The 27,942-nt window shown below is 39.0% G+C and overlaps 1 protein-coding gene across 1 annotated transcript in view; it reads right to left on the bottom strand.

Annotated features, from left to right (window-relative positions):
- The window catches only part of DNAH9 (dynein axonemal heavy chain 9), a 722,341-nt gene that overhangs the window by 481,565 nt on the left and 212,834 nt on the right, over positions 1-27,942 (bottom strand). The window contains exons 20-26 of the mRNA XM_007948048.2: positions 21,876-22,746; positions 18,208-18,338; positions 16,282-16,408; positions 15,060-15,212; positions 13,522-13,647; positions 11,022-11,261; positions 10,514-10,674 (exon numbers count right to left, since the gene is read on the bottom strand). Of these exons, the coding sequence (XP_007946239.1) occupies positions 10,514-10,674; positions 11,022-11,261; positions 13,522-13,647; positions 15,060-15,212; positions 16,282-16,408; positions 18,208-18,338; positions 21,876-22,746 (1,809 nt within the window). The remainder of the gene's footprint in view (positions 1-10,513; positions 10,675-11,021; positions 11,262-13,521; positions 13,648-15,059; positions 15,213-16,281; positions 16,409-18,207; positions 18,339-21,875; positions 22,747-27,942) is intronic.

The following is a 27,942-nucleotide window of genomic DNA, read 5'->3' as shown; positions in this document are numbered from 1 at the left end:
TCCCAGTCTTAGTCTGGAAGTTCTGCTGAAACTTGTCCACCATGGGTGACCCTGCTGGTATTTGAAATACTGGTGGCATAGCCTTCAGCCTCACAGCAACACACAAGGCACTACAGTATGACAAAGTGACAGATGAATGGTGGTCTATTGATTAGGGAGTAGACCAAAAATCAAAATAATTATGGCAATTAAAAATGATGATCTAGCAACAGGATCCCTTACATCCAGACAAGGTCAAGGAGCCCATCAGAAAAGTCTTAGTTGAGGGACTTGGTCCTGGGCAGTCTGAGAGGTCCTTTCTACCTCTGAGATGAAGAAGGTCTTGGCACATATGGATTTAATGGCAGACCTGACAACCTAGCAGGATGCTGGTTTCTACCACCCCCAGGGGTACTCAGAACTGAGAGAGAAGGTCACCTTGATTACTCCTTTTATACTGCTAGGGTCATAGTAGATTCATGAAGGTGATAAATGATGGGCTAGACCCAAGAAAATGAAATTTAGGAGGGCTGACTACAAAGTAACCTTTCAAGCACATATATACAACAAATTGGAGACATGTGGTTAGATGGTTGTTCACATGAAGAAGAACCAGAGCTTTCAAAAGATTATAAGCTCAATGTGAGAAAAAAACCTTAGCAGAAGCAGCATGTGCTTAGCATTAATGTGTAAAATTTAAGTTTTCAAAATTTTCTGTCCTCAGCATTAATTCCCCTAATTCTTATATCTACTTCTTGTATGATTTGGTTATGAGATCCTTCATCATCCACTGCTCATCTTTCTCTTTGCCTATACTAGTTGTGATATGTCTTTTGCAAAATGTAGTGGGAAGAACTAAGAGCTATGTCCCATATGTGATGTCTCTAACAAATACAGGAACATGTTTAGTAACTGGAGTAGTTATGATAATGTATCATATTATTTTATGTTGCAAATATGATTAAAACTTCTAGAAGTGGCCTAGAAAACTAAGGAAAATCAATAGAGAAAATTCTTACAATTTGTAATACAGGGCAGTAAATTGGCAGAACAGAAGATAAACATATAAAAATCATTTTTCTTATATTTAATCTAAAGATTTAAGAAGGTTAGGCAGAAGTCTCTTAGAAATGACACCAAAAGCATGGTCCCTAAAAGAAAAAAATAATGAAATGATCAATCTTTGGAAAAGACACCACTAAAAAGATGAAAGACAAGCAACAGACTGGAATAAAATATATACATATGCAGATGTAATGTATCCAGAATTTACAAAGATTTCTTGAAACTCTATGATAAAAGACAAATAGACAAATCAAACAATAGGCAAAAAATATGAACAGACATTATACCAAAGAAGATATATAAATGATTAAGAAGCACATGAAAAGATGCTCAACATCATTAACCATTATGTAATGAAATTAAAATAAAAATTAGAGACCACTTCACACCCACTAGAATGACTAAGGTAAATAAGACAATAATGAATGTTGTTGAGGATGTGCAGAAGTGGGAATTCTCACATATTGCTTGAGAAAATATAAAATGTTGTAGCCATTTTGGAAAATAATTTGGCAGTTTCTCAAAAAGCTAAACATAAAAATACCATATGACCTAGCAATTCCTCTGCTAGGTATCTACCCAAGAGAAATGACAAATAAAGACTACTGCATGAATGTGCATAGCAACATTATGGACAAACAATAGCCCAAACTGTAAACAATCTAAATATCCTTCAAGGAGCTCTGGTGGTATACTGGTTAAGACATTTGGTTGCTAACCAAAAGGTTGATGGGTAGAACCCACCAGCCATTCTTTGGAAGAAAGATGGGGCAGTCTGCTTCTGTAAAGATTTACAGACTTGGTAACCAAATGGGGGTTGCTGTTGAGTTGGAATTGACTCAATGGCAGTGAGTTTCATTTCTCTGAGTGAATGGATAGGCAAGATGTGGTATATTTATTACAATAATAGCTTCATGGATGAGAATCAGCAAAAAGGCAATGCTTAGAAAGTAGAGAGTAGTTACATACCCACTTTCTGATTTCTCCATCATTTCTAATACTTGCCACCCACATGATACTTTCTCTGACCTTAACCAAGTTAAGAGGACACCATTCTTTAGCTCATTAATTTACTGAAACAATTCACAGAACTTACAGAAGATAATTATACTTATGATTACCTGTTTTATTATAGAAAATGGATATAAAAAAGGGTACACCACTCTCCCTTCACCAACCAGGAAGCTCTCTGACTCTTAGTGTTCCAGGCTTTTATCATCCAGTTGTGTGTGATAGGATAAGCTATGCCTCCAATGGCTAGTTGATATCAATTTCAAGATAAGTGTTTTCTTGTCTGGCTAGCCCCTACTCACCAGCACAAATCTTCAGGTGTGGCCTGGAGGTCCCAGACCAAGGCACCTCAATTACACCAAGGGTTTTTTTTCTCCAGAGTCAAGCATAAAAGCCACCTTGTTTAGGGTAAAGTTAGGTCCTTTATCTCACATAACAGAAATATTACTCAAAAATAAAAAGAACGGAGTACTGACATATGCTCTATCATGATTGAACCTCACGAACTTTATGTAAAGGAAAGAAGTCAGACACAAGAGACCAGAAACCATATGTGGTTTGATTCCATTTACATGAAATAGAATGTAAAAGTGTATGGGACAGAAAGTAGATTACTGGTTGACTGGTACTAGGGTGAGAATGAGGATTAATTGTAGATGGGCATGAGGGATCTTATTGAGGGGGATGAAAATGTTCTAAAGATGATTTATGATGGTAGTTGCATCACTCAGAAGTTACTAAAAATCACTGAATTTTATGTATGAAATGAGTGAATTTTATGCTTTGCAAAATATGCCACAATAAAGTTGTTTTAAGGAAAGAGACAATGAAAAACAAAAACTTAAATAGCAATAAAAATTAAAAAAAGACTGAGGGCTAACAATAGGAAATGCTCAAAACTTGTATCAGGATACTTATGAACTTTCCTAAGAAACATAATCTAAGATTTGAATAAACAGAAATACAGCACATATTATAAAAATGATTGTTCTTTCAAAATTACATAGGAAGTATTTCAGCAAACCAACCAAACCCCAAAGGTCTGTATTTTGGAATTTGTCAAAATGATTAAAGCTCATCTGAATGAATAAACAGAAGAGATAAAAATTAAAAATGAAGATAGATTATGAAGACCATTACCCTACAAACATTACAACCCATGATAAAGCTATAATCCTTAAATAGTGTGGCATAAAATGGATTGATATATTGATAGAACAGAATAGGTAGCTTTGAGATAGATTGACAGACTCAAAATTTTGAATATGGCAGAGCAAACAGTGCAAACCAATGAGGGAAAATGTTGCTTACTTAGAAACAAACAAAAAAAAGTCGAATCATATACTCCTGACTATAAGACTGGGCAATCTCTGGTGGCACAGTGCCTAAGGCAGTTGACTGCTAACCAGAAGGCTGGCAGTTCAAATCCACCAGCCACTCCTCGGAAGGAAGACTGGGCAATCTACTTCCATAGTGATACTTCCATATCACCTCAGAAATCCCAGGAGCGGTTGCTATGATTAGGATCTGACTCGAGGGCAGTGAGTTTGGTGTTTTTGGTTTTATAAGACTGGGCAATCTATTTCTGTAGAGATACCACCTTGGAAACCCAAACATGGGTTTCTAAGAGTTGGATCTGACTCCATGGTAGTGAGGTTTTTTTTTTTTTTTTTTTTGTTATAGTTGTAAGGTGATCTGGTGGTACAGTGATAATTAGGTTTCTAACCAAAAGGTCAGTAGTTTGAACTCAAGAGCTGCTCAGTGGGAGAAAGATGAGGCAGTCTGCTTCCATAAAGATGTACAGCCTTGGAAACTCTATGGTGGCAGTTCTACTCTGATCTATAGGGTCACTATGAGTCAGAAATGACTCAATGGCAGTGGGTTTGGTTTTTGTTTTTTTGACTATAGTTGCTGTAGTTTTTCCTTGCTCAGGATTCACACTATAGAAAATCACCACTCCTCTAAAATTTGTATTCCAGTGGGGCTGTCAGTCATAGTATATTCATACTCTCTCAGGGGTGGGCCAAGGCTCATGTGGCCAAAATATTCCACCTCATTGCCCACAGTGAGTGGATCAGAAATGGGCATATGATCAAAACAAGACCAATCAGAGTCTCTTCAAGGGACCTGGTATGTGGCATTGGGAAGGAGAGGATCAGGAGTCATAAAGGTGTGGGCATCGAGACCATCTTTCCAGCCATACAAAGAAAACATATGCAATAAAGAAGTCACCACTCAGCAGAAGACAAAGCCATGATATAAGAGGGTCCACATCCTAATAGTCCTATTCAGGCTTCCTGAGCTGGACCAATTTACAAGGAATGTGAGATAACAAATCCTCTTTTCTGTTTACTTTAGTTTGAGTTGGGTTTCAGTCAGTTGTAATAAAAAATGCTTTTGATGAAAACACTCACTTGAAGCAATAGCCAAAAGGATTCCCCCCTCAAAAAAAATGAAAATGAAAAGGTAAAAAGTAAAATAAACACAAATAAAATGTTGGTGAATATTAAACTAATCTTTAAATGGGCAGGGACTCTTTAAGCATAAAAACAATAAAAGAATATCCCACAGGAAAATGGGCAATGACAGGAACAAGTAATTCACAGGGGAAAAGAAAGGCAAATAGCCAATAAATATATCAACATGTTCAAGCTTGTAAGTAATCAAGGGAATCCATATTCAAATGAAATATCATTTTGACTTATAAAATTAACAATCTTTTTAACTGTAATACTTAATGCTGGCCAGGTGTTAGGAGATGAAAATTCCCACAAACTGTTAGTGAAAATGAAAACATGTTTCTCTCAAGAACAATCTGAAAGTATGTATCATATATACTATTTCTTGGAATATATTCGAGGGAAATGATAAGCATGGTGAAAAATGTATAAATAATTGAGTTCATGGCAGCTTTATTTTTAATAGTAAAAGCTTAGATGTAATTTGAATATCCTATCAAAGTTATTGAAGCTCTGGTAGCATAGTGGCTAAGGCACTTGACTGCTAACCAGAAGGCTGGCGGTTCAAACCCCCAAGCCACTCCTCCGAAGGAAGATGGGGCAATCTACTTCCATAGTGCTACTGCCTCGGAAACCCAAAGAGGGGTCGCTATGAGTTGGGTCCGACTCAACGGCACATAACAACAACAACAACAACATCAAAGTTATGTGAAATAAAGTATGGGATAGTTATATATAGACTAATTTAATTACTAAATTGTTCTAGAAGAGTATTTAGAGAATATATATATATATACCTGAGATAATGTAAAGCACAAAATTCAGACTTTGATATTTTATATATAGTATATAATCTTAATTTGTTTGTAAAAATCTGCACATAGAAAGAAATACACTAAATATTAACAATGGTTATATTGCTGGGTAGCTTTTAGTAACAGATTACTTAAGTTTTCTAAACTGTCTACAATAAAAATATCAAGAAAAACTTAAAGTATATGACTTTTGCTAGTTGTGTCCTTGTCCAGTAAATCACCTTCAAACACTTGTGCATCAATTATATCTCACCTACCTGCAGTAGTCCCTGATAAATTAAGAGGTACTCAAAATTGATAAGCAGTTGATTAAAACAGTACTTAACACAGCTCAAGGCAGAAAAGGGGCATTTGTGTGTGAAGGTGAGGGAAGAGAGTAAAGGGGAGATCACCCAAAGGGTAAGAAACAACTTATGTGAATTTCTTTTGTTCAGCCTGAAAAAGCATTTCCATTTATTTCTTCAACTTAGAGTTGTGCCAAACTCCTGTGACAATGGTCAAACCATTGTACCTACTTATATATTCAAGTCCTATCCAGGCAGTGGGAAATTCCAAAGAAATAGGCATAATCAGTTGGATGTACTATAATACAGGTACGCTTTCAATGAATGTGCAAAGGTTGTACGGATCAATTGTCCATTTGATTAATTCCTTTGGCAGAAGAGAATTAAATGTACTTAGACTACATACCAGCAAAGGCTGAATGCTCTTTAAAATGTGATTTTCCTGTTGAAGCCAATTTTTTTTCTGGGTAAAACATTTCTTGAGATAATAATGGAAGTCAATGAGAAAATGGAATTTGCCATATAAATATTCAAGTACAACGACTTTGTCAGAAAAGCATCCAATGTGCAAACAAGGTCAAAGTCTATATAGCATTTGCCGTTATTTGTGGCAAATCTTCCTTTCAACTTCTTATTTGCATCATTTCACAAAAGAGGCGTTAAGTCCCTATTTTAGAAATAATTCACTGTCAAAACTTTACCCTTTCCCTCTATCAGGCATTCAGCATTAGTCTACTAGAGACTTCTAAATTCAGAAGAGGTAATTATCTTCTTCAACTCTTAGGCAGGTGTGAAGATCCAGGACAAAGAATAGTCTTGTACTTTTTATCAGTGATAATGGTAACATCCGATATGTCAGTAGAAAGGAAGGAAATATTGCGAATGGTGTGGGGAAGATGGGTACATATTTGGAGTCTCATAAATCATTTTATATTCATTCAAAGAGTATTTGCTAATGTCTCTTATGTGTGCTGTGGTTAAAGCATTCAGCTGCTAATGGTGTTTGAATCCACCAGCTGCACTGCAGGAGAAAGATGAAGTGGTCTGCTTCCATAAAGATGTACAGCCCTGGAAACCCTATGTGGCAGTTCTACTTTGTCCTGTATAGGGTCACAATGAGTTGAAATTCATTCAATGGCAATGAATTTGCTTTTGGATTTGGATTCACAGTTTAAAGTCCTTGGGTGGTAAACAGCACTCGATCACTAACCTAAAGATTGGCACGTCAAACCTATCCAGTGGGCCACGGATGGAAGGCCTGGTGATCTGCTTCCACAAAGACTGTAGCCAAGAAAACCCTATGGTGCCATTGTACTCAGTAACACACAGGGTCAGCATATGTTGAATTCAACTCAATAGCAATTAAGCTTGGTTGTTTGTTTTTTGTGAGGAGTTTTGATTTTAGACCAACTGAAGTGGGGGACCACTGGAGACAGAGACTTGACCTCTACAAGGTTGCACAAAAGAAAGAGATGACAAAGAAAAAGGGGAGAAGTTTGAGGAGACTGTGGGTGGAAGAGCTTTCTAGACTGAGCAGGAAAATGAATTACAGAAATGAAAAAAAATGAGGGGAAAGAAGCCATGAGATCTTACTCTATGGATGATGTAAGGACTTTAAATTAGTTTGAATTTCCCCAGTCTCTATTCATCTCATGAGCACAGTGATTAAAATTTAATGAGTAAATGCCATTTAGAAAAATAATTGAGGATTTACCAGAATGCAGCTGATATCACTTAAAACAGGCTGAGAGAAAATTCAGTAAAATATCACACTGATTCCATTTGGACATTTTAAACTTCACAATTTGTTACCCACAGGTTATTTATTTAGATGTCATTTGAATATGCTACTCTTTTTTGAAGAAAAGATTTAGTGTTCAATGGAATTAAGGAAAAGTATGAGTTCTTAGCAGAATTTACAGCAATCTCAGCAACTGAAATATCTCTTCTCACTTGGACCATGATCTTTCTCTGCCCTCTCCCTTCTTTGCTCATGCTCTGCTGTCAGATTAATCTTTGCAAAATACAGTTTTCATCATGTTGTTCCTCTGATAAAAGTTTTTTTTTTTTTGGTAGTTGCTGAGAACATAGACAGCAAAACATACACCAACTCAACCAATTCTTCAATTCAGTGACACTGATTACGTTCTTCTAGTTGTAAAACCATTCTTGCTCTCCTTTTATGAGTTGTTCCTCACCCATTAACATAGATTCCCTGCCCCCTAAGGTTTCTATCTAATCTTTCCAGTTGCTGTTGTCAATTCAATCGCATATAGCTATTCTTAAAATAGCATAATGCTCAAGGCAGACATTTTATTTTTTGACTAATTAAGCTAAACTGTTCTTTAGTTTTAAGATGTCAGAATATGTTTTTGTTTAAGATTTAAAGATTATTTCAATGCAATAGTTTCAGGGGTTTTGCCAACCTTCATAGCTACAGGAAATCTGGAATCCATGATCATTTGAAATTCTGTTCTGCATTTTCCCTTTTTGATCAGCATTCTTCTATAGAATCTTCGATCAAAATACTCATTAATGGTAGCCCGGCACTCTATCCAGTTCTTGTGGTTTCATGGCAAAAGAGGCAATTGCTCATGGAGATAACACTCCATTTCTTCCTCCCATTTCAGACTCTTTTTCTTCTGTTGCTCCAGGTGAATGGACACCAATTATTGTATCTGGAATAGGTGCTTGGAATCTTTTAAGACCCTAGGCACTATGCAACAAACTAGGAGGTAGAACAGAATTACTAAACATGTTGTTAGGCCAGTTAACTCAGATGGCTCCTCCTAAAACCATAACCTTAAATCTCCAAACCAAGGAACCAAATCCCATGAGGTTTTTAGTAGCACATAAGCATCCCCCGTAGCTACTTTTGTTGCTGTTGTTATTGCAAATATATCTATCACATAACTTTTGCCAATTCAACTTGTTACATGCATACAACTTATTGACAGCAATTACAATAATTGTAATCCTTAATCAGTGTGATTTTATCATCACTGTTCTAAACATTTTTTAATAGTTTATAATTACCAACTGGATAAAGAATATATTCTTCTGACTCTACAGTCTGATTCCTACACATCTTCCCAATTTAAAGGGCTACTATCTCTCCTGATGGGGGCATCAGTGGTTCAGTGGTAGAAGTCTCATCTTCTACCTTGGTTCGATTCCTGGCCAATGTACTTCATGTGTAGCCATCACCTGTCTGTCAGTGGATTGTGTGTTACTATGATGCTGAACAGTTTTCATTGGAGCTTCCAAATTGAGATAGACAAGGAAAAAAAGACCTGTTGATCTACCTACAAAATTCAGCCAGTGAAAACCCTATGGATCACAATGGTCCAATCTGCAAATGATAATAGGGATGGAGCAGGACTGGCAGTTTTGTTGTGTTGTACATGGGTCCCTATGAATCAGACACCAACTCAATGGCAGCTAACAATTACCTCTCCCAATTTCAAAAGAGTTTACTCCGTCTTCTAGGAATATATCTTGAATTTTCCCATCTCTATGCTTTTGCCCATAGTTCACTTGTCAGAAGTGCTTATCAGTTAGTTGTTCTTTGACTTTTGAGGACCACAGACTCTTTAATGAATTCATTTTATGAATACCATGTTTTCTCAATAGAAAAAGTGAAATACACATAGATTGCTATACAATTGCATGGACATCCTGATAACTATCCTAAAACCCTACTGAGATCCTACTCATGCTTCAAGGTCCAGATCAGATACCATCTCTCTCTTTGTTTTTTTTAATTGTGATTTGGGTGAAAATTTAGAGAGCAAATTCACTTTCCATACAGCAGTTCACATATACTTTGTCTCATGACATTGACTATAATTTACCCCAATACAACAGCATCCCTCCTACTTCCTCCCAATAGTTACCTCTTCCCTGTGTCCATCGCTCCATGCACTCCTGCCCCCTGAGCTGTCTCCCTGTGCATACACAGCCCTTCTTTCTCCCATGATTGTTCTCTCCAAGGTGTACAGATACCATCTCTTCCTTGAAGCTTTCCAAGTCCTCCTACTGTGAGTGTACCCTCCGTGCTCAGAGGACTTAGTGCTGATTAATTTGCTTGGAAATCTGTAATGTATGGCTATTTTATATTATGGCCTTGTATTTTTTTTTTTCCCCGTTGTGCTATTTACATTTTTATCTATATGTGTCTTACTTTACTCACTAGAATTGTACCTTAAAAGAAGGAAATGTTTCAGTCACCTTCGTATTCCAGTGACCAGTTCAGTGTCTGCCATGAATTAATTCAGGAAAGAATTAATGTGAATGACAGAGAATATGTTTCCCTAAAAAATTCTAAGCCCCTTAATGGTAGGAGCTAACTTATTTATGGGAGCTCTGGTGGTGTAGTACCTAAGGCATTTGACTGCTAACCAGAAGGCTGGTGGTTCAAAACCACCAGCCACTCCTCAGAAGGAAGGTTGGGCAATGTACTTCTGTAGTGATACCCTTGGAAACCCAAGGAGGGGTCGCTATGAGTTGGGTCTGACTCATCTTCATACAAATATTCCAATGGATCAATCAACTGATTGCTTAAAAAAATAATAAGAAGAATCATTTACTGAGCATGTATTAAGTTGGTAAGTGTTAGAGCTGAAGTTAGAACTCATATGTGTGACTGCAAAGCCTATGCTATCATGGCTCATTGATTTTCTTTGGGGTGTGATCTTCTGAGGCCCTCCTTGGGAAACAGCAGAAGAGCTCTGCTCTACAATGTTTCAATTTAATTTTACTTCTGCTCTGTCAAGAGCCCTCCCCCTGCAGCTCAGTGGGCAAATAGCAAGTGATGGTGACCTAGACCCTGGATGGCTACTGGATGGCCTGAACCACACAGCAGTAGGATTCTCTGTCAGTGACAGATACCAGAGCTCACCTGTCAGTCAAAGGAGTGATTACCAGGCGAGGGGTATTTCCCAGGTACTCATAGGAATATAGAAACTGAGCATCACAGATGTTGGCAAAGCAGTGTTTGGCCTCATCATCCCACCGATGGCGCAGCTGTGACAGCCAGAGGAAGGCCTGGGCATTTTCTACCTAAAGAGGAAATTCAGAGTTTGTGGGTAAATCACATTGTTAAACAGGTAGCAGGTGGCCCCTTGACCACAGGATACTCAGGGCTTTGGATGGCTTGCATGTGGGCTGCCAGCCAAGGGTTATACCTTCTGACCATTAAAGCACAGAAAGCACTAGTTGCTCTGATTTCACTGTTTCACTGGAGAGTTTTACAAGTGAGAGTAACCACCAAGATCCTCCCCAAATTCTCTGGCTGGTGCCATCTTGACCTGGGAGCCCCGTGTTATGGCTGTATGTGAGCCTCTTCCTTACTCCAATATTCATGGTGAAACTGCTCAAAAGGGATACCCCTGGTGTTTGGAACCCACCTTCTGGGCAATCATCTTGGCCACCACATCACGGGCATGTACATCAATGGTGCATATGGTCATGATTTTCTGTCGGTCCCCCTTGGATAGCTGGCCAATCAGCATAGTGATGAGGGTTTTGAGCTGGGCCACTTGCTTTTTGTAGTAGTCCTTCATGGCATTCTCATAGCCTTCCTCCAGCCTGGCAAACGCAATGCCCACCTCTGTTGTCCACCAGATCTGAGTACAGGTCAGGGCCACCTGTAATACCAAGAGTCATTGTGACTAGGACAGTCTCCCACCCTCCACCGTATAACTCAGTTAGAGCCTAGGATGTAATCACATGAATGACATATTCCCTTTCCCTCTCTTCCGCACCATATCTACTAAGCGAACTAAGAACATTAAATCTTTGGAAATGTGAAATTGTTACAACACGGGTGGGAAAAGCACTTGCTGCTCTTGGAAAATGTATAATTTCATTGAGAATAGTGGATTCTAGAAATTTCTATACTGATCATTAGGCTTTTATTTCCCAGAGGCAGCATCTTTCCTATGCTTGGGAGAATAACTGACTGAGTTATTACTGCTTGGGAGAATAACTGACGGAGTTATTTACTGAACATCTCAATAAGACTCTCATGGTCTTTGCACCTCATGGGGTCCAAGTATTCTAGTTAATTGAATCAGCTCTGATCATGTATGGCACCTATTTGTGTGTTCACAATACTTCAGTACAGTTTCAGTTAATAAAACCCATTACTTTAAAATGTTTACTTCTGAAGCCAAGACAAGTAACACCAAAATTCAATGTGGTCAATATGATTGGTCTATTTCAGAGGTCAAAATTAAATGAATGGAAAGAAGTGATTCAGATAGATATTTCTTCTATTTACTGGAGAACTTAATATGGGGAAAAGAACATAATTTTGATTATTTGTAGGTGAAAATTTGTACATTTGCTCATCTGTGTTATCATTTGGTTTGGAAGATACTGCTCAAGATATTTGTTACACTATTAAGAGGTAACAAATTTCCATGCCTCAAAATTCTGATGCAGCTAAACAAAGTAATTCTGATGAGAACTATTCCTTTTCTGAAATAGTGCCCTGTTGTAGTAGGAAAAAAAAAATCTTTTCTTAATTTATCCATTTTACTTTGGAATTTATACATTTATACATTGGTAGCCTTGTTTGAATGGCTTGGTGGGATGTTCCAACTCTGTTTTTAAAAAATACCTCTTTCCCTCTGCAGTGGTGACCTATTTCTCTTCTCTTCCTCACAGCCAAGTTTCTCTACAGAGTTACCTATAGTCACTGTCAGCATTTTCCCACCTTCATCTGGTTCAACTACAAGTTCATCTCTTTTCTACCAGTCTACTACCTCTCCATTGAAATTCTTCAGACTGCTTATTTTGCTTGATCTCTTAGAAGTATTTGAGATTTTCACCCTCTTAACTTCTATTAAAGTTTCTTTTTTGGTTTCCATAAGTACCATTTCCTGGTTTTCCTTTTGTCTAGAAAGGTACCATTTCTCATTCTGCTTGACTGGTTCCTCCTTGCCTACTTAGCCTTTTAATGATGACAAGGGTTTGTTCTATACTCTTATTTCACTCTACATACCTTCCAACAGCAAATTTATCTACTGTTATGGATTCAGATACCACCAAATGTCCATACCCCCAAAATATACCAACACTAGAAAAGAGGAATGGTATATTGCAGCTAGTCATTTAAAAAGTTCTCATTAGGTCTCCCTTCTCTCCTATCCCCCTCCTGAGAGCCCTGTAAAGGATTCAGATATACCTTAGAATCAAGTTGGACTTCCTCAGAACACATATGCTATCCCTTGCTTCCCACTCTCATACTCTTATGTTACCTAACTCAATTCCTTTCAGAACTTCAAACACATCATGCTCTGCATTGCTTCTGAGCTCTTACCCATACTCTTTCCCATGATTGGCTCTTTTTTCCTTCCATCTTTGACTTGCTAACTCCTATTTTAAATCTCAGCTTAAATATCAGATCCTCAGGATGGTAGTCCCAAGATCCCATTAACTAGCTGTATGGTCCCAGAGTATCCTGACCTTCCGCTATTATCACACCCATCACATCTGTAAGTGACTAACTTCCACAATAGCCTACAAACTTTAGGAGGGAAGAGTTACATTGTCTTGTTCCCTGTTGGTCTCTTGGTACTTAGCACAGAGCTTGGCAGATATGAAGTAGGCAGGTTCAGTGAGCATTTGTTGAAGTGAATTGTTTATATTTTCTACCTATTATAGTCAATGAGGGTAAAAATGGACAACTTTTGATTCTCCAAAGCAAGGGTTCAATTAGGCCATGAATGACAATATCCCTTCTTGCTCTTGTGACCACTACTTCTAGGGCTCAAGCACCTCTTGACTGTGAAACAAATTTCAGGTGTGATGTTTAGGAGTCTCTCAGTGCTGAAGGAGGCTCCTGAGGAAGAGCAGCTAGTGGAGGATGGAGGTCTACGAAGGTCCCAGTTAGGAAAATACCTGAGCTGGATAGTCAAAGAGCCACTGCTCCCTCGGTTTTTCTTCACAGGCAATTACACCTTCTGTCATTTCATGCCTTACAGTGGCTTTCATGTGAGTAAGCACATGGTTCAGCCATATTTCTACCTGTAAGAAGAACCTGAGTTAGACACTGGGTACCTAAGAAGACTTGATCAATACAACATTTTTCTTTCATTCAGCCTGAGAGAGTGAAGAGAATGAAGCCTCCAGAAGGCAAGTGAGACATTTTCTTTGTGTAATTGAGAATGGTAACAAATAAGAATGGGTCTTAATTAACAATATACTAATGTGCCCACTTGGAAAACAGAGGCCAGAATAGCAGGCAGGAGGAGAGACTACCACCCTGAGTTCATTCAAGGAAATCTGAATCTGGGTTGCTAGATGTAAATAAGTCCACGGATTCATATGACCCTCTTGTTCATGCTGGTCATAGTGAAGTAAGCTAATTTTCCACCTAAATGCTTTATGAGTCTACAAAAAGAATATATTCTGAATCAAACCCCAAGATCATTTTTATATAACTAAGAGCTTCTGATTATTTTCTGATACTAGATTTGTTTTCCAAGATACATGTGGATTAAGGTAGAACACTGTAAAAGATCTCTTCTCCAGGTGTTAAAAGTGAAGTAGATGAGAAACCCAGGGGACCATGCTCTGATGAATCATTTGTTGTTGTTGTTATGTGCCACTGAGTCAGACCCGACTCATAGCGACCCCTCCTTGGGTTTCTGAAACAGTACCACTACGGAAGTAGATTGCCCAACCTTCCTTCCAAGGAGTGGCTGATGGGTTTGAACCGCCAGCCTTCTTGTTAGCAGTCAAGTGCCTTAGGCACTATGCTACCAGCGCTCCTGATGGATCATTTAGGATAAGGAAATGAAAGGGTTTATACTTCAGTGGTGATATGGAAGGCTGTGAAAGAGGTTTGAGGAGAGAATAGTCCCATGATAAGTATCCTTTGAATTAGACATGAGAGATTTGGAGGTAGCTCTTAGAACAGTGTGGTAGTTGGCTTTCCACCAAGGGGAAGGGCATGGAGGAAGGTGGAAGTGATTCTATGGTGTATTTGTACAGCCAGGGGACATCTCAAGAAAACAGTGGATTTCAAAGGATATTTTCTCCTAGGGAAGATATCAGTGTTCCCAATTCCCTCATGGTGTGCTTCAGGGGCTGTCATATTAAAGTCTCCTGGTGCTGCTAATCATTTTCAAATCCTTTCCTTGTTGACTGGGGAAGTTGTATATGTGCATTTTATACATCTCTGCAACTATCTTTGGGTGAGGAAGAGATACGAATGTTGACATGTGTCCTTCCTAGGGAGAAAACATCAAAACAGCATATTGTGCTAGAGGTTCAATGTGGCTTCAAATCAAGGGAAGCTGGCCATTCTGGGAGAGGCACAGCAGTTCTGGCCTAAAGTCAGGAGGGTCATCCCCAAGGTCAATACCAATACTGATACTGAATGCAGACACATGAGAGATAAAGGTGTAAGAAGGGCAAAAGGACTTCCTCTTTACCTGCCCATCGCAGTGACAAGGCTCACTGAAGGCCACATACTCTTCTTCTTTGCTGTACATGCCAAGGCTTATCTTGGTTGGTTTCTTACTGTCATCTAATTGGAACTGCATCTTGGCCATATTGTCAAAGAGTTTGGAAAGGTGGCGTTGAACCTATGAAAGAAGCCATGCAGAAGGACTGGGGAAAGTTTCTAGGAAGATCCTTATTAGGACTGCTTAGGTTCCTTCCATATGACCATCACTATAAAACATGTAGTGGTGGGACACAAAACATTTAGAAGGAAGTTGTGAGAATAATGATAGTGATGTGAGGGCAGGAACTAATTGAATTTGACAGAAGTGGTCACAGGAATATAAAACTAGTGCATTGATTAGCTAAAAATGAGTAAGACACAACAGCTTGACTAATTTCTGCTTGACTTAATATAAATGGGACCAGATTGGAGGAAAATCATGGCTAACTCATAGGCTCTCTTCCTAAGAAAAGAATATTGTACAGTAAGACATAAGCAGAGATTAGAATGGCAGAAGAACACACTAATATATTCAAATTTGGAATGTCACAGGCAGTAGTGATGATGGCCCAGGGAAGAAGTCAACAGTCATTGGAATCTCTTTGGTGTGATAGACCAACATAAGGAGTGTCCAAAGTAAGGGTCACACCAAGCAGAAATCCTGGATCTGGCTGAGTTTCCCCTTTTACACTGGTGCCCAGGGCAGTAGTGTTAGCAGGGATGTTAAATCCATTGCTACGGAGTCAATTCTGACTCATAGCAACACTACAGGTCAGAGTAGAACTGCCTCTTAGGGTTTCCAATGCTATAAATCTTTATAGATGCAGACTGCCACATCATTCCCTTCTGAAGCAGCTGGTGGGTTTGAACCTCAGAGCTTTTGGTTAGCAGCTGAACACTTAACCATTGCACCACCAGGGCTCTTAAAAGGGATGTCAGACAGAGCCAACTGTTCTCTTTGCAAAGGCTTAGCCCCTTTCACCCTTGCCATCCTCAAAGTTTCTCCAATTGCATGTTAGTAATAATCACAGGTGGGCTGGAAGTCATCTTGAACATCAGCAATGGTGGAAATGAAGAATCTGAGGTTTGGGATGATGGAAATAGAGATTTGAAATATATACATTCACAGAAAAAGGAGGCATAAAGGAGAACCCTTTTTGGACTCCTCAGTCCTTCTGGGACTTTCTACAAGCATTTGCCCAGCTTACCTGCACTGGATTTGTGCCATTGGAAAGGATGTCTAACAGGTCTGAAGAGGAGAGAAAGTAAAATCTAGGGAAAGCAAGCCTCTTAGTATCTAGGTATTCTGCCAGGGCCTTCTCACACAGGCACAATCTGAGGGTACAGAATACAGAATTTCATCATTGACTAGGCACATATATATTACTCAAATGCAAATATATGGAATATATACTGAAATCACACAAGAAACACTTATGGATATTTGCAAACATACACACTGATATATTTACATTAGCATACCAGTTACTAGTTGCTGTCAAGTCAATTCTGACTCATGGCAACCTCATTTGTGTCAGAGCAGAATTGTGCTCCATAGCGTTTTCAACGGAAGTGATGCTTTGGAAGTAGATCACCAGGACTTTCTTCCAAGGTACCCCTGGGTGGACTTCAACAACTAACTTTTGGTAAGTAGCTGAGCAGTTACCTGATTGCTTCACCCATGGACTCCTACACATTGGCATAAACACCTCTAGTATTATTGTTAGGTGCAGTCAACTTGATTCCAACTCATAGAGACCTTATGTACAACAGAACAAAATACTGCCTGGTCCTGCATGGTCCTAATAAGCAGTGATATAGTTCAGCTCACTGTTTTGGAGCCACTGTGTCAAGCCATATCATTGTGGGTCTTCCTATTTTTCACTGACCCTATAGTTTATCAAGTATGATGTTCTTCTCCAGGGACTGGTCCGTCCTGATAACATGCTCAAAGTACATGAAAAAAAATCTCACCATCCTAAACTTCTAAGAAGATTTCTGGCAGTTTTTCCCAGACAGATTTGTCATTCTTCTCAGTCCATGGTACATTTGATATTATTTGCCAACACTATAATTCAAAGACATCAATTCTTCAAGCTTCCTTATTCATTGTCCATCTTTCACATGCATATGGGGGTGACTGAAAATATCATGACATGGGTTGGGTGCAATTGAGTCCTCAAAGTGATATCTTTACTTTTTAACACTTTAAAGAGGTCTTTTGCAGAAGATTTGTCCAATGCAATATATAATTTTATTTCTTGACTGCTGTTTCCAGGGGGGTTGATAGTGGATCCAAGTAAAATGAAACCCTTGAAAATGTCAATATTTTCTGCATTTATCATGATGTTGCTTATTGGTCCAGTTGTGAGGCTTTTAGTTTTCTTTATGTTGAGATGTAATCCATACTGAAGGATATAGTCTTAGATATTCATCAGTAAGTGCTTCAAATCATCTACACTTTCAGCAATCAAAGTTGTGCTGTCTACATAGTGCAGGTTGTTATTAAGCCTTCCTCCAATCTTGATGCCGTGTTCTTCCTACAGTCAATCTTCTTGAGTTGTTTGCTCAGCATCAGATTGAATAAGTATAGTGAAAGGACAGCCTCAATGCACACCTTTCATGATTTTAAACCATGCAGTCTCCCCTCATTCTATTCATATGACTGCCTCCTGGGCTATGTCCAAGTTCTGCATGAACACAATCAAGTGCTGTGATTCACTTGATTCAAGCATATCTGCTGCAACATTCTTTGCAGTGTTATCCATAATTTGTTATGATCCACAGTTGAATGTCTTTGGTTAGTCAACAAAACACAGGTAAATATCTTCCTAGCATTTTATGCTTTCAGCCAAGAACTATGTGACATTAGTAGTGATATCACTAATTCCATGTCCTCTTCTGAATCCCTCTTGAATTTCTGGCAGCTTCCTACTGATGTACTGTTGCAACCATTTTTGAATTATCTTTTAATAATACTCCATTACACTCTACATACCCAAATATAAAAAGGACACACACAGACACCCATACTCACTCACTCACTCAGGCAGGCATTTAAAAAGTCAAACACAGAAAGGGAGAAAGGAAACATTGTCCACTCTACTACAAAAAGGCAGTAAGCCAACTGTCACCTGTTCTGAATATCTTCCAGTTTTTCATAAAGACCTGATTTGTTGGTAGCTTCCACAACATTTGGAGTTTTCTGAGCACCATAAGCCAGCTCTTTAAAATCAATGTCAATGCCTTCAAATCTTTTAGAATCCTATGAATAAAAAGGTGAAAAGTAATTAAATACCACTCCCCTCAATTCTAAGATGCTCCCCTGATGTAGGCAGTGACATGCCACTCAGAAACAGAAACTTGTCCCTAGATTGTCCAATATAGAGTTTAGCTGTGGAGATGAAAATACCCTTAGCCAGAAAAGCAATTTCTCAAATCTTTTGGCTTCTGAACACTTTTATACCTTTAAAAGTTATTGAGAACTCTAATATATCTATTGATACTTTTTCAGAAGTTAAAATTGAGAAATTAAAATTTTTGTACTTATTTAATTCATTTAAATACTAACAATAATAAATTGATTACATATTAATATAACAGACATTTTATCTAAAATAGCTGTATTCTCTACTATAAAAAAAATTAATTTGAAGAGTAGCGTTTTTCTTCCACAAAGTTCTTTAATGTCTGATTAGGCATTTGGCTGGTACCAGAAGGTCAGTGGTTCAAACCCATGAACTGCTTTGCAGGAGGAAGATGGAGCAAGCTACTTCTGTAAAGATTTACAGCCTCAGAAACCCAATGGGCATAGTTATGAGTTGGAACTGACTCAATGGCAGTGAGTTTGGTGTTTTTGATTTGGTTAACCAGATTCTCAAATCTGTTTCTGCATTCAATCTATTGTAATATTCACACATCATGTATCCTCTGGAAAACACCACTGTATACTCATGAAGAATGAGAATTAAAAAAGCAAATAACATTCTAGAATTGTTATTAAAATTGTTTTGACCTTATGGATCACCTGACAAGGTTTCAGGGACTCCCTGGTGTCCCACACCACACTTTAAGACTCACTGATATAAAATTCACAGTATCTAAGTGAGGTAGACAGTAGATCTAATGCAAAAGTTTATGTAACTAAAATAAATTTTCCTTAGGAATTGTGATACTATGATGGCAAAATTACTTAGGAGTCACCACTTCCCAAAAATACATATACATTCACATTGTTGTTGTCCTGTTTAAGTGAAAGAATAAATATGCAAAGTACTTTTCCTGAAGACCTGGCACCTGGGAAGAGTTTATGGAATTATTATTACATAATAACAATTATAACTGTACTTATTATGTGTATTGTTTTAATTAAGTTCCAGACGTACTACTATTATTAGTCCCAGTTTACATATAGGAAACAAGGCACCAGGTTACTAAGTAACTTGCCTAAGGACCCACAGCTGCAAGTGGGTCCTTGAGCAAGAGCTGCAGTCTGTGCTCCTACCCTCTGAGATTGTTTGGAAGAAGATCATCAGGCCTTTCTTCCAAGGTATCTCTGGGTGGACTCAAACCATCAACCTCTCAGTTACTAGTTGAGCGCTTATCCATTTCCTTTACTCAGGAACTTCTATAAACTAGCATAAATCAACTCTCTACCAAGATGATTTAAAAACAAAGATAACAGGGCAAACTAAGTAATGATTCCTCAATGTAATGTTTTGCTCCTAGTGAAAATGAAAATGTATCAAGGTTGTAGAAGTATAGGAAATACCTGAGACAAATGCTCAAAGAGCTGAACAGAAAATTGTAATTACACTATGAAAGCAATTATGTAAAAATATTTATACACATGAACAAAAGTTGGGAAATATTCATAATGAATGAAAATAGTGACTATTGGGATATACAATTATGACTTATTTTATTATGCTTAAAAATTGTCTCTGTTATCATATTGTTAGTACAAACACATAAATGTATTTACATATTGTACACACAAACCTGTGGCACTGGTCAGAAGTTAATGATACTAATCCTTCATTATATTTAATTGAAAGTTATCAAAAGTCTTCTTTACCATCTCTACAAAAGTCTCCCCCTACATCCTCATCTCCTTCTAGTTAACCTGCTCTTCTTCAGTTGTTACCATTTAAGATAAATAAAATCTGGGTTATTCAATTTGACTTAATTATAATCACTGTTATAGTATTGTTTCCTATTCTTTTTCACTGCAAATATACAACCTTCAAACTATATACCATTGCATTGAATATGCTTTTGTGGGATGAACTGGCAAGTATAATGTTTACATAGGCCGTGTTTCAAGTTCTAAACAATGCCTGGGCAATAAGTGACATTTTGGAATCAAACATATTCCTAAATATTCCATATTTCTTAATTTGCTGTACTGAGGGGGATACAAGGGAAATGTGCGAAACAATAAAATTAATGAATGAATGAATTGGAGTCCACTGAGAGGAGGAAGTTAATGGCACATTAATTTAGGACAAACTAGAAGAGATAGTCAACCACAGGGAAGATAATAATGAGAAGAATGCATATTTTAGAGAAATTCATCCTTTAGTATTTAACTGAGGACTGGTATTTAATGTGCTGCTAAAGGAACTTTAAAAATGTGCTACTGAGCAAGAACCTGAATTTGCCTGGAAACAATGCTCACTTTGAATCAATAGCTGCATCTTAATTATCTGCAAAGCATTTCACTAGTAATCTTAAACTGCAGCAACTAATATTTTTTATTTCCTTTCTTGTGTACACATTTAAAAACAAAACAGGCTCCTCAGAGGGCAACTTGGTCAACTGGCATAACTACCAGTTCATAAAGGTAATGTTCTACATCCTAGCTTGATGAGTAGCATCTAGAGTCTTAAAAGCTTACAAACAACCATGTAAAACACAATTATCGGTCACTACATGTGTGAAGCAAAAGAGAAAGAAGGAAACCAAAGACTCAAGGAGAAACTAGTCTATAGCACTAACAGTCTACACAAACCACAGCCTCATCTACCCTGACACCAGAAGAAAGAGATGGTGGCCAGCTACCACTACCAACCACTCCAACCAGGGACACAATAGATGGTCCCAGATAGAATGGGGAAAAATGTAGAGCAAAACTCAAATTCCTATAAAAGTCTAGAATAACTGGACCAATAGAGACTAGAAGATTCCTTGTGATCATCACCCTGGGATATCCTTTAAACTTCATAGTGTAATTACAAGTTGGATCTCAAACCACTCCGAGTGGTCACCTATCAGCCAAACATCAGAGTGGCTCATAAAATAAATAATATTACTTGTAAATACTGTGCACCTCTAAACAATCATCTAAGTGAGACCTAACAGTCAACATTTACCCTAGACCAGAGATTGGGGGGTGGGGCAAGGAAGCTAGATTAATGGAAACAGAGCAACCAGAATGAAACAATAAAATGCTGATACATTGTGAAAAGTGTAACCAATGTCACTGAATAATATGCATAGCGATTATTAAATGAGAACCTAATTTGCCATATAAGTTTTCTCCAAAATCACAACAAAATATTTTTTAAAAAATTAAAACTAGGTTCTCTTTTCTTTTTCCTACACATTTGGGGACAAACTGATCTATCTTTCATCTTCTCTCTTTCCTTGGCTTTGGAGGCTTGCAATTCCAGCATTTGCTGGAGGTGCCATGAGTAAAGCCTAAGAAGAGAAAAGAAAGACCTAGTGACTGCAGAAAGTAGGTAATCTTCTCTTGACCTGGGTAAGAAAACAGAGAGAGCAAGAGGTCCTTAGCAAGTACCTGGGGTAGCTGAGCCCGGATATCTTCAGACCCAATAAATATACTCTCGAGATGAGACCACGTGCGCTGCACCTCAAACCAGATTGAGATGACAGCATCAGCTGTGGAGAGCTTCTTCTGCCAACCTGACACTTCTTCTAGGAAGAAAGCAATGTACTTGGACATCATCAGGTTCTGAAGTTGGACTTGGTTGTCCTCCAGAATCTCAATGAGGTCCTCATCAGATTGCCACAGTGGGATGTGGGTCCGTGGGTGGGGCTCATACTGGAATTCCATGTCAGCCCAGGTGGTCTGCAGTTCCTTCAAGGTCTTCTCCATGCCCATCTCTTTCACAGCTCTGTCCACAATGCTCCGGACTTCATCCTCAAAGTGGTGGAGTTGGAGCTGCAGGAGGTGAGCCAAGGTAGTGTCCTCATCCATGGTGAAGCTCACACCAGTGGCCTGCATCAGCTGCTTCCAGTGCCGCTCCCGGATGGCCGGATTCTGCAGCTCAGCTACTGCCCTCAGTGAGGTCAGGGTGTTCAACACAGTGTTTTCCAGGCCTGTAAATGCATCCCAGACCCTGACCTCCTTGTCAAGTTTCCGGATGTGCCTGGCAAATTGTTTGCATGCCAGGTCCATGGCCTCCACATCAATGTCCCTCCACTTGGTGGTCTCCCAGGCATGGATGCTGGAAATCACCATTCCAATCATGTCCCAGAGCTCCTTCAGCTGACAGGCCTCCTTCCTGCACTGCCTCAGCTGCTTGTAGTCAGGAACGTTCACTTCAAACAAGCCAGCAGACTCAGAGATGGAGGTCATGGTGGATTCCATCTGCTGGATCTCTATGTGCTTGGCATCTAGCATTTGATGAGGGTCAGTGCTGTCAAATCTGGAAAACACAATATGTTCCCTTTGTAAATCCAAAGCACAGGGCATATTTCCTAGAATCATCAAGGTAATACCAGCTCAAAGCTTTAAATGCTTCATATTCTAGCAAAGAGCAGTAACTTTCTCCAAGGTCTCTAATCCTTGGAAGAAAAGATATTAAAGTAGGTTCAAATGAGGTGAAAACAAGGGATTGGAGGAGAGTCAATTCAAGAGGAATATCATGCTTAAATCTTATCTGCACATCTGAGAAGATAATACTCCTCCCACTCCCCAACCCCCCCCAAGTGGAGAGTGGGGGACAGCACTTTTTCCAAGTCCCTTTAGATTTTATTTAGCTGTTGGCTTCCAGAGACCATTTGACATCAAAGAATACCATCATATTACTATAGGTGTGGAAGCCTATGCAGTGGAAGCCCCTATCAGGTGGTAGGCAGCCTTTAAGTGAGAGAGCTGATGCTTAGAGGTCTAATCCTAACCTGCTCCAGCATTACTCTCCCTAGGGCAATGGTCTTTAGCCTTGGCTTCATATTCGAAGCATATGGAAGCTTTAAAAGCTCTCCCTAGACCAATTAAATCATAACTGTAGGGAGACCCAGGCAGGGCTTTTAAACAGTTTGAACTAGTTCAGTCATGGCTGATGCAGTGAAATCAGAACAGACCTGAATTTTTAAAATTTGGGTTGAGCAGAATGATAATTGGAAAGAAATTACAAGTTGAAGACCTAGAATGGGAGACTCGGAAGAGGTGTAGTGAGCACTTTTGGGAACCGGATGCAGAAGGATGGTTAACTGCCAGGGCTGTGGAGCATGACACACATTCAAAGTGGTGCAGTCTGCTGCCACCTTTGAGCAGGGCACTGTTGTTTCTGAGTATACCAGTCAGGAGATTTGTTTCCTATGCAATGTGCACATTGTCCTTGTATTCAAAGAGAGAGATTAAGTTTCTAACAGGGTGTTCGTCTGTAATTTTTCCTGTTTCAGTTATCATTCCCATATACCCATAGTTTACAAATTTGGATCCATTCCAGTTTTGCTTTGTTGGCCATCACTGAACTGGAAAGAAATGGTTCAATTTCTTTGAACCCAGGAAATAACATTTTCAAAGCTCCCCAGGCAAGTCTAGTGTGCAGCCAAAGTTAAGAACCACTGCTAGGGATCATGAAGATTGCATGCAAAGCCCTCATCCAGGCCCCCAGATAGTCACTTTCTTTCAATTTTTTTACCTCACCTGGCTCTGCATCATCTTAAGTCCCTCAGCCAAGCACTTTACCCTGAATTTAGACCCACTTCCTCCTGCATCCGTGGGCTGCCTCAGGTTCTTCACTTGACTCCTATAAGCACTCTATCTAGCTTTTCAGTTTTTGTTAATGTTTCCTCATACTATTCTCTCCGAGGTTTATGGTATACATCCACTTGAAGACTATTACTTGGGCAGCCAGAAGAACAAACAAACTTCTCTTAGAAGAAATACAATACTCCCTAGCAGTGAGGATGGGGAGGCTTCAGCTCACTTAATTTGGACACATTGTTAGGAAAGACCACTTACTATAAAAGAACATCATGGCAAAGGCAAGGGAGATCCTTGGTAAGATGGATTGGCACAGTGGCCAAAACAATGGACTCAAACATACTAACAATCATGAAAGTGGCACAGGACCAGACAAAGTTTGGTTCTGTTCTCCATGGGGTTGCCATGAATTAGAGCTACACAAAGGCAACTAACAAAGGCAACTAACAACAACTGATCCTCAACAGCATTAATCTACTTTACACTGTTAACCATCAAGCTATGCACTTCTGGCTTGGCCTCATATGAACCAATGTGCAGAAGCACCTGCATGGTCAGGAACTTTTCTTTAACCAAGACTACCTATAACTCCTGGAGAAGATGGCATCTTACCTGTAGCCCACATGCTAGTTCCCTCTAGCATCTTAGTGCCTGAAAAACTAGGTGTGGCAGTTTGAAGTGGTGATTCTGGTGCTCTGAATAGCTCATTAAGTGAGAGTATGGCACACTCAGGGGAGTAGGGTTAGAAAGGAGAGAGAGGCAGTGTAATTATCTGGGGGAGGGGAGAATAGGTGAAACTGCCTTGTGGAGCACTGACCAGCCGATGAGACAGAGCATTGGAGGCTTCCCTGGGGCAGTGGAGAGAACCAGAGGACCTGTGACCACTCCACGGATCTACCTTCAGCACCTGCTTTTATTGGTGAACTTGGGACCACAGGGAAGGAGCAGAGATCCCTCTGGCTCTGGGTGCTGAATAGGGAGCAGAGAGAGAAGCTCGCAGCAAGTGGGCAGACCCTGGGACTAACTTGTGTGGACCCTGGGACTAACTCATGCACCGGTAAGGGCAGCTATCCCAGAACAGTTTTCTGACATGGAGAGGCCTGGAGTATGGGGTTTTTGTGGCTGTCTGAATCTGGCAGAAAGTGGCAGCCCCCTAACCATTTTGCTGTATTTGAGCTGTGGGCCTGTGAGTAACAATGTAACATCATCATTAGCAGCCTACTCAAAACCCTGGGAATGGCTACTGGGGCTGTGGAGCTTTTCTTTTCCCTTTTCTTCCTCCTTTTTCTGCCTCTCCCCTGCCTCATCCAATAGAAAAAACCACATTGAGCCTCCACAACACTTGCTGGCTCAAATCCTAAACCCCCTTCACAACAAACAGAGACCTGAATCCACATTCCACACAGTGATTCCATCATCACAAGAGATACTGCAGAGCAACCCAGCACACCTGAATTGATAACAAAAACAAAACAAAACAAAACACTAGCTAGGCTCCACCTTTGCAAAAATATTAAATCATAAAATCAAGACAAAACAAATCACTACATAGCTAACAGTTAAAGACAACTTCAAAATGTCTAGGAAACAACAGGCAATATCAAACAAACAAACAACAACAACAACAACAAAAAAAAAAAAAAACAGGATAAGACAATAGAAATAAAATCCCAAACAAAAGTCTCATTAAACATGGAGGAAGAAGAGTCAATAGAATTATCCAAGAAGGAATTTAAAAGGTATGTTTATAGAACTCTACAAGGGCTCAAGGAAACCCCAAACAGAAACAAGGAGAACACTGAGAGCACCCTAGAAGACTCAGGAAAACCATTCAAGAACAAAGTAACAAGATTAATACACAATCAGAACTCATAGAAAAACAGCAGCTAGAAATCCAAAGATGAATACCAAAATTACAGAATACACACCACAGTGGAAGCACAAAAGAATAGGACAGAACTGGCTGAAGAATGCATTTCCCAACTAGAAGATAAATCCCTAGATACCAAAAAAATTAGAACAAGGATTTAAGAAAAATGAAGAGAACCTAAAAGTTATATGGGACGACAGGAAAACAAACAACATCGACCTCACTGGAATTCCAGAAAACGAAGAGGCAAAAAAAAAAAAAAAAGGAAGACTTACTAACAGAAAACTTTCCCCACATTATGAAGGAAGAAAAGCTATTTCTCCAAGAAGCTCAAAGAACCCCATACAGGATAAATCCCAAGAGAAAAACAACACCAAGGCATATCATAATCAAACTCTCCAAAACCAAAGACAAAGAAGGAATCTTGCAAGCTGCCTGGGACAAAAGAAATATTACTTATAACAACCAAACAGTTAAGCTGAGTTCTGATTACTTAGCAGAAACCATGCAGGCAAAAAGGCAATGGGAAGGCATACACAAAACACTGACAAAAAAGAACTTCCAACCAAAAGTCTTATATTTGGCCAAACTGTCCATCAAATATGAGGGCAAAATCAAGACATTCTCAAAAATCAAGATATTAGCAGAAATTAAGGGATTTTGTGAAAACCAGACAAACCCTACAAGAAATGCTTAAGAAAGTCCTTCCAATAGAGAACCCACAATAGAGAACAACAAAATCAGTACACATGACATCAACACTAAAACCAAATCACTAATAGATGCTCAAAATAAGACCATAAAACATTGTACACTAAAAAACAAGGAAGTCAATCTGCACACAACAGAAACTAACCAAACAGAGGGAATAAAAGTTCTAAGTACAAAACTTGCAAATGGAGAGGAAAACCAGACAATGTCCTCATAGACAAACTGTTCCAAGAATATGGAGACAAGAATTCACTCCAAGGTAACCCCAGAGAAAATTAACAATCCCCCAAAGCAAACCCACAAGGAAGGAAAACATATGGGTTTAGTAAGCATAAAACCAACAATCAAGAAGAAAAGAGAGGGAATACTCAACAACAAAATTAACTCAGCACAGAAAAGTAGATGGACCAAGGAAACTCCAACAACATGACAAAAGAACACAATAGAATGACAGCAATCAATGCATACCTATCACTAATTACACTCAATGTGAATGGACTAAATGCACCAATCAAAAGAAAGAGACTGGCAGACTGGATAAGAAAAGAAGACCCATTGATATGCTGCCTATAAGAGACCCTACCTTAGACACAAAGATAAAAACAAATTAAGAGTTAAGGGGTGGAAAAAAATATACGAAGCTAATAGTAACCGAAAAAGAGCAGGAGTGGGAATATGAATTTCTGATAAAACAGACTTTAAGGTGAAAAACAACATAAGAGACAAAGAAGGTCACTATATAATGCTGAAAGGGTCAATTGACCAAGAAGACATTATGATAATAAATATCTATGCACCCAATGAAAGTGCTCTAAAATACATGAAACAAATATTAATTGAGTAGAAAGGGAAAAGAAAATATACAACTCTACAAAAGTAGCAGGAGATTTTAACACACCACTTTCAAGGAGGGACAGATCAAGTAGAAAAAAATCTCAATAAAGATACAGAAGACCTCAAGAATACAACCAACCAACTCGACCTCATAGACATATACAGAGCACTCCACCCAACAAAACCACAATTCACATTTTTCTCCAGTGCACGTGGATCATTGTCCATAATAGGACATAAAACAAGCCTCAATAAATTAAAAAATATCGAAATACAACAAAGCATCTTCTCAGACCACAATGCTAATTAGAAATTAATAATAGGAAGATTGAGGAGCTCTGGTAGCATAGTGGCTAAAGCACTTGACTGTTAACCAGAAGGCTGGCGGTTCAAACCCACCAGCCCCTCCTCGGAAGGAAGGTTGGGCAATCCTACTTCCGTAGTGATACTGCCTCGGAAACCCAAGGAGGGGTCGCTATGAGTCGGGGCCGACTC

This window comes from Orycteropus afer, unplaced genomic scaffold, assembly GCF_000298275.1.
Source record: "Orycteropus afer afer isolate SDZICR_OR568_19922 unplaced genomic scaffold, OryAfe1.0 scaffold00199, whole genome shotgun sequence".
Classification (NCBI taxonomy): Eukaryota; Metazoa; Chordata; class Mammalia; order Tubulidentata; family Orycteropodidae; genus Orycteropus; species Orycteropus afer.
The sequence above is the reverse complement of the archived record's forward strand: the minus strand, read 5'-3'. Positions and strand labels throughout refer to the sequence as shown.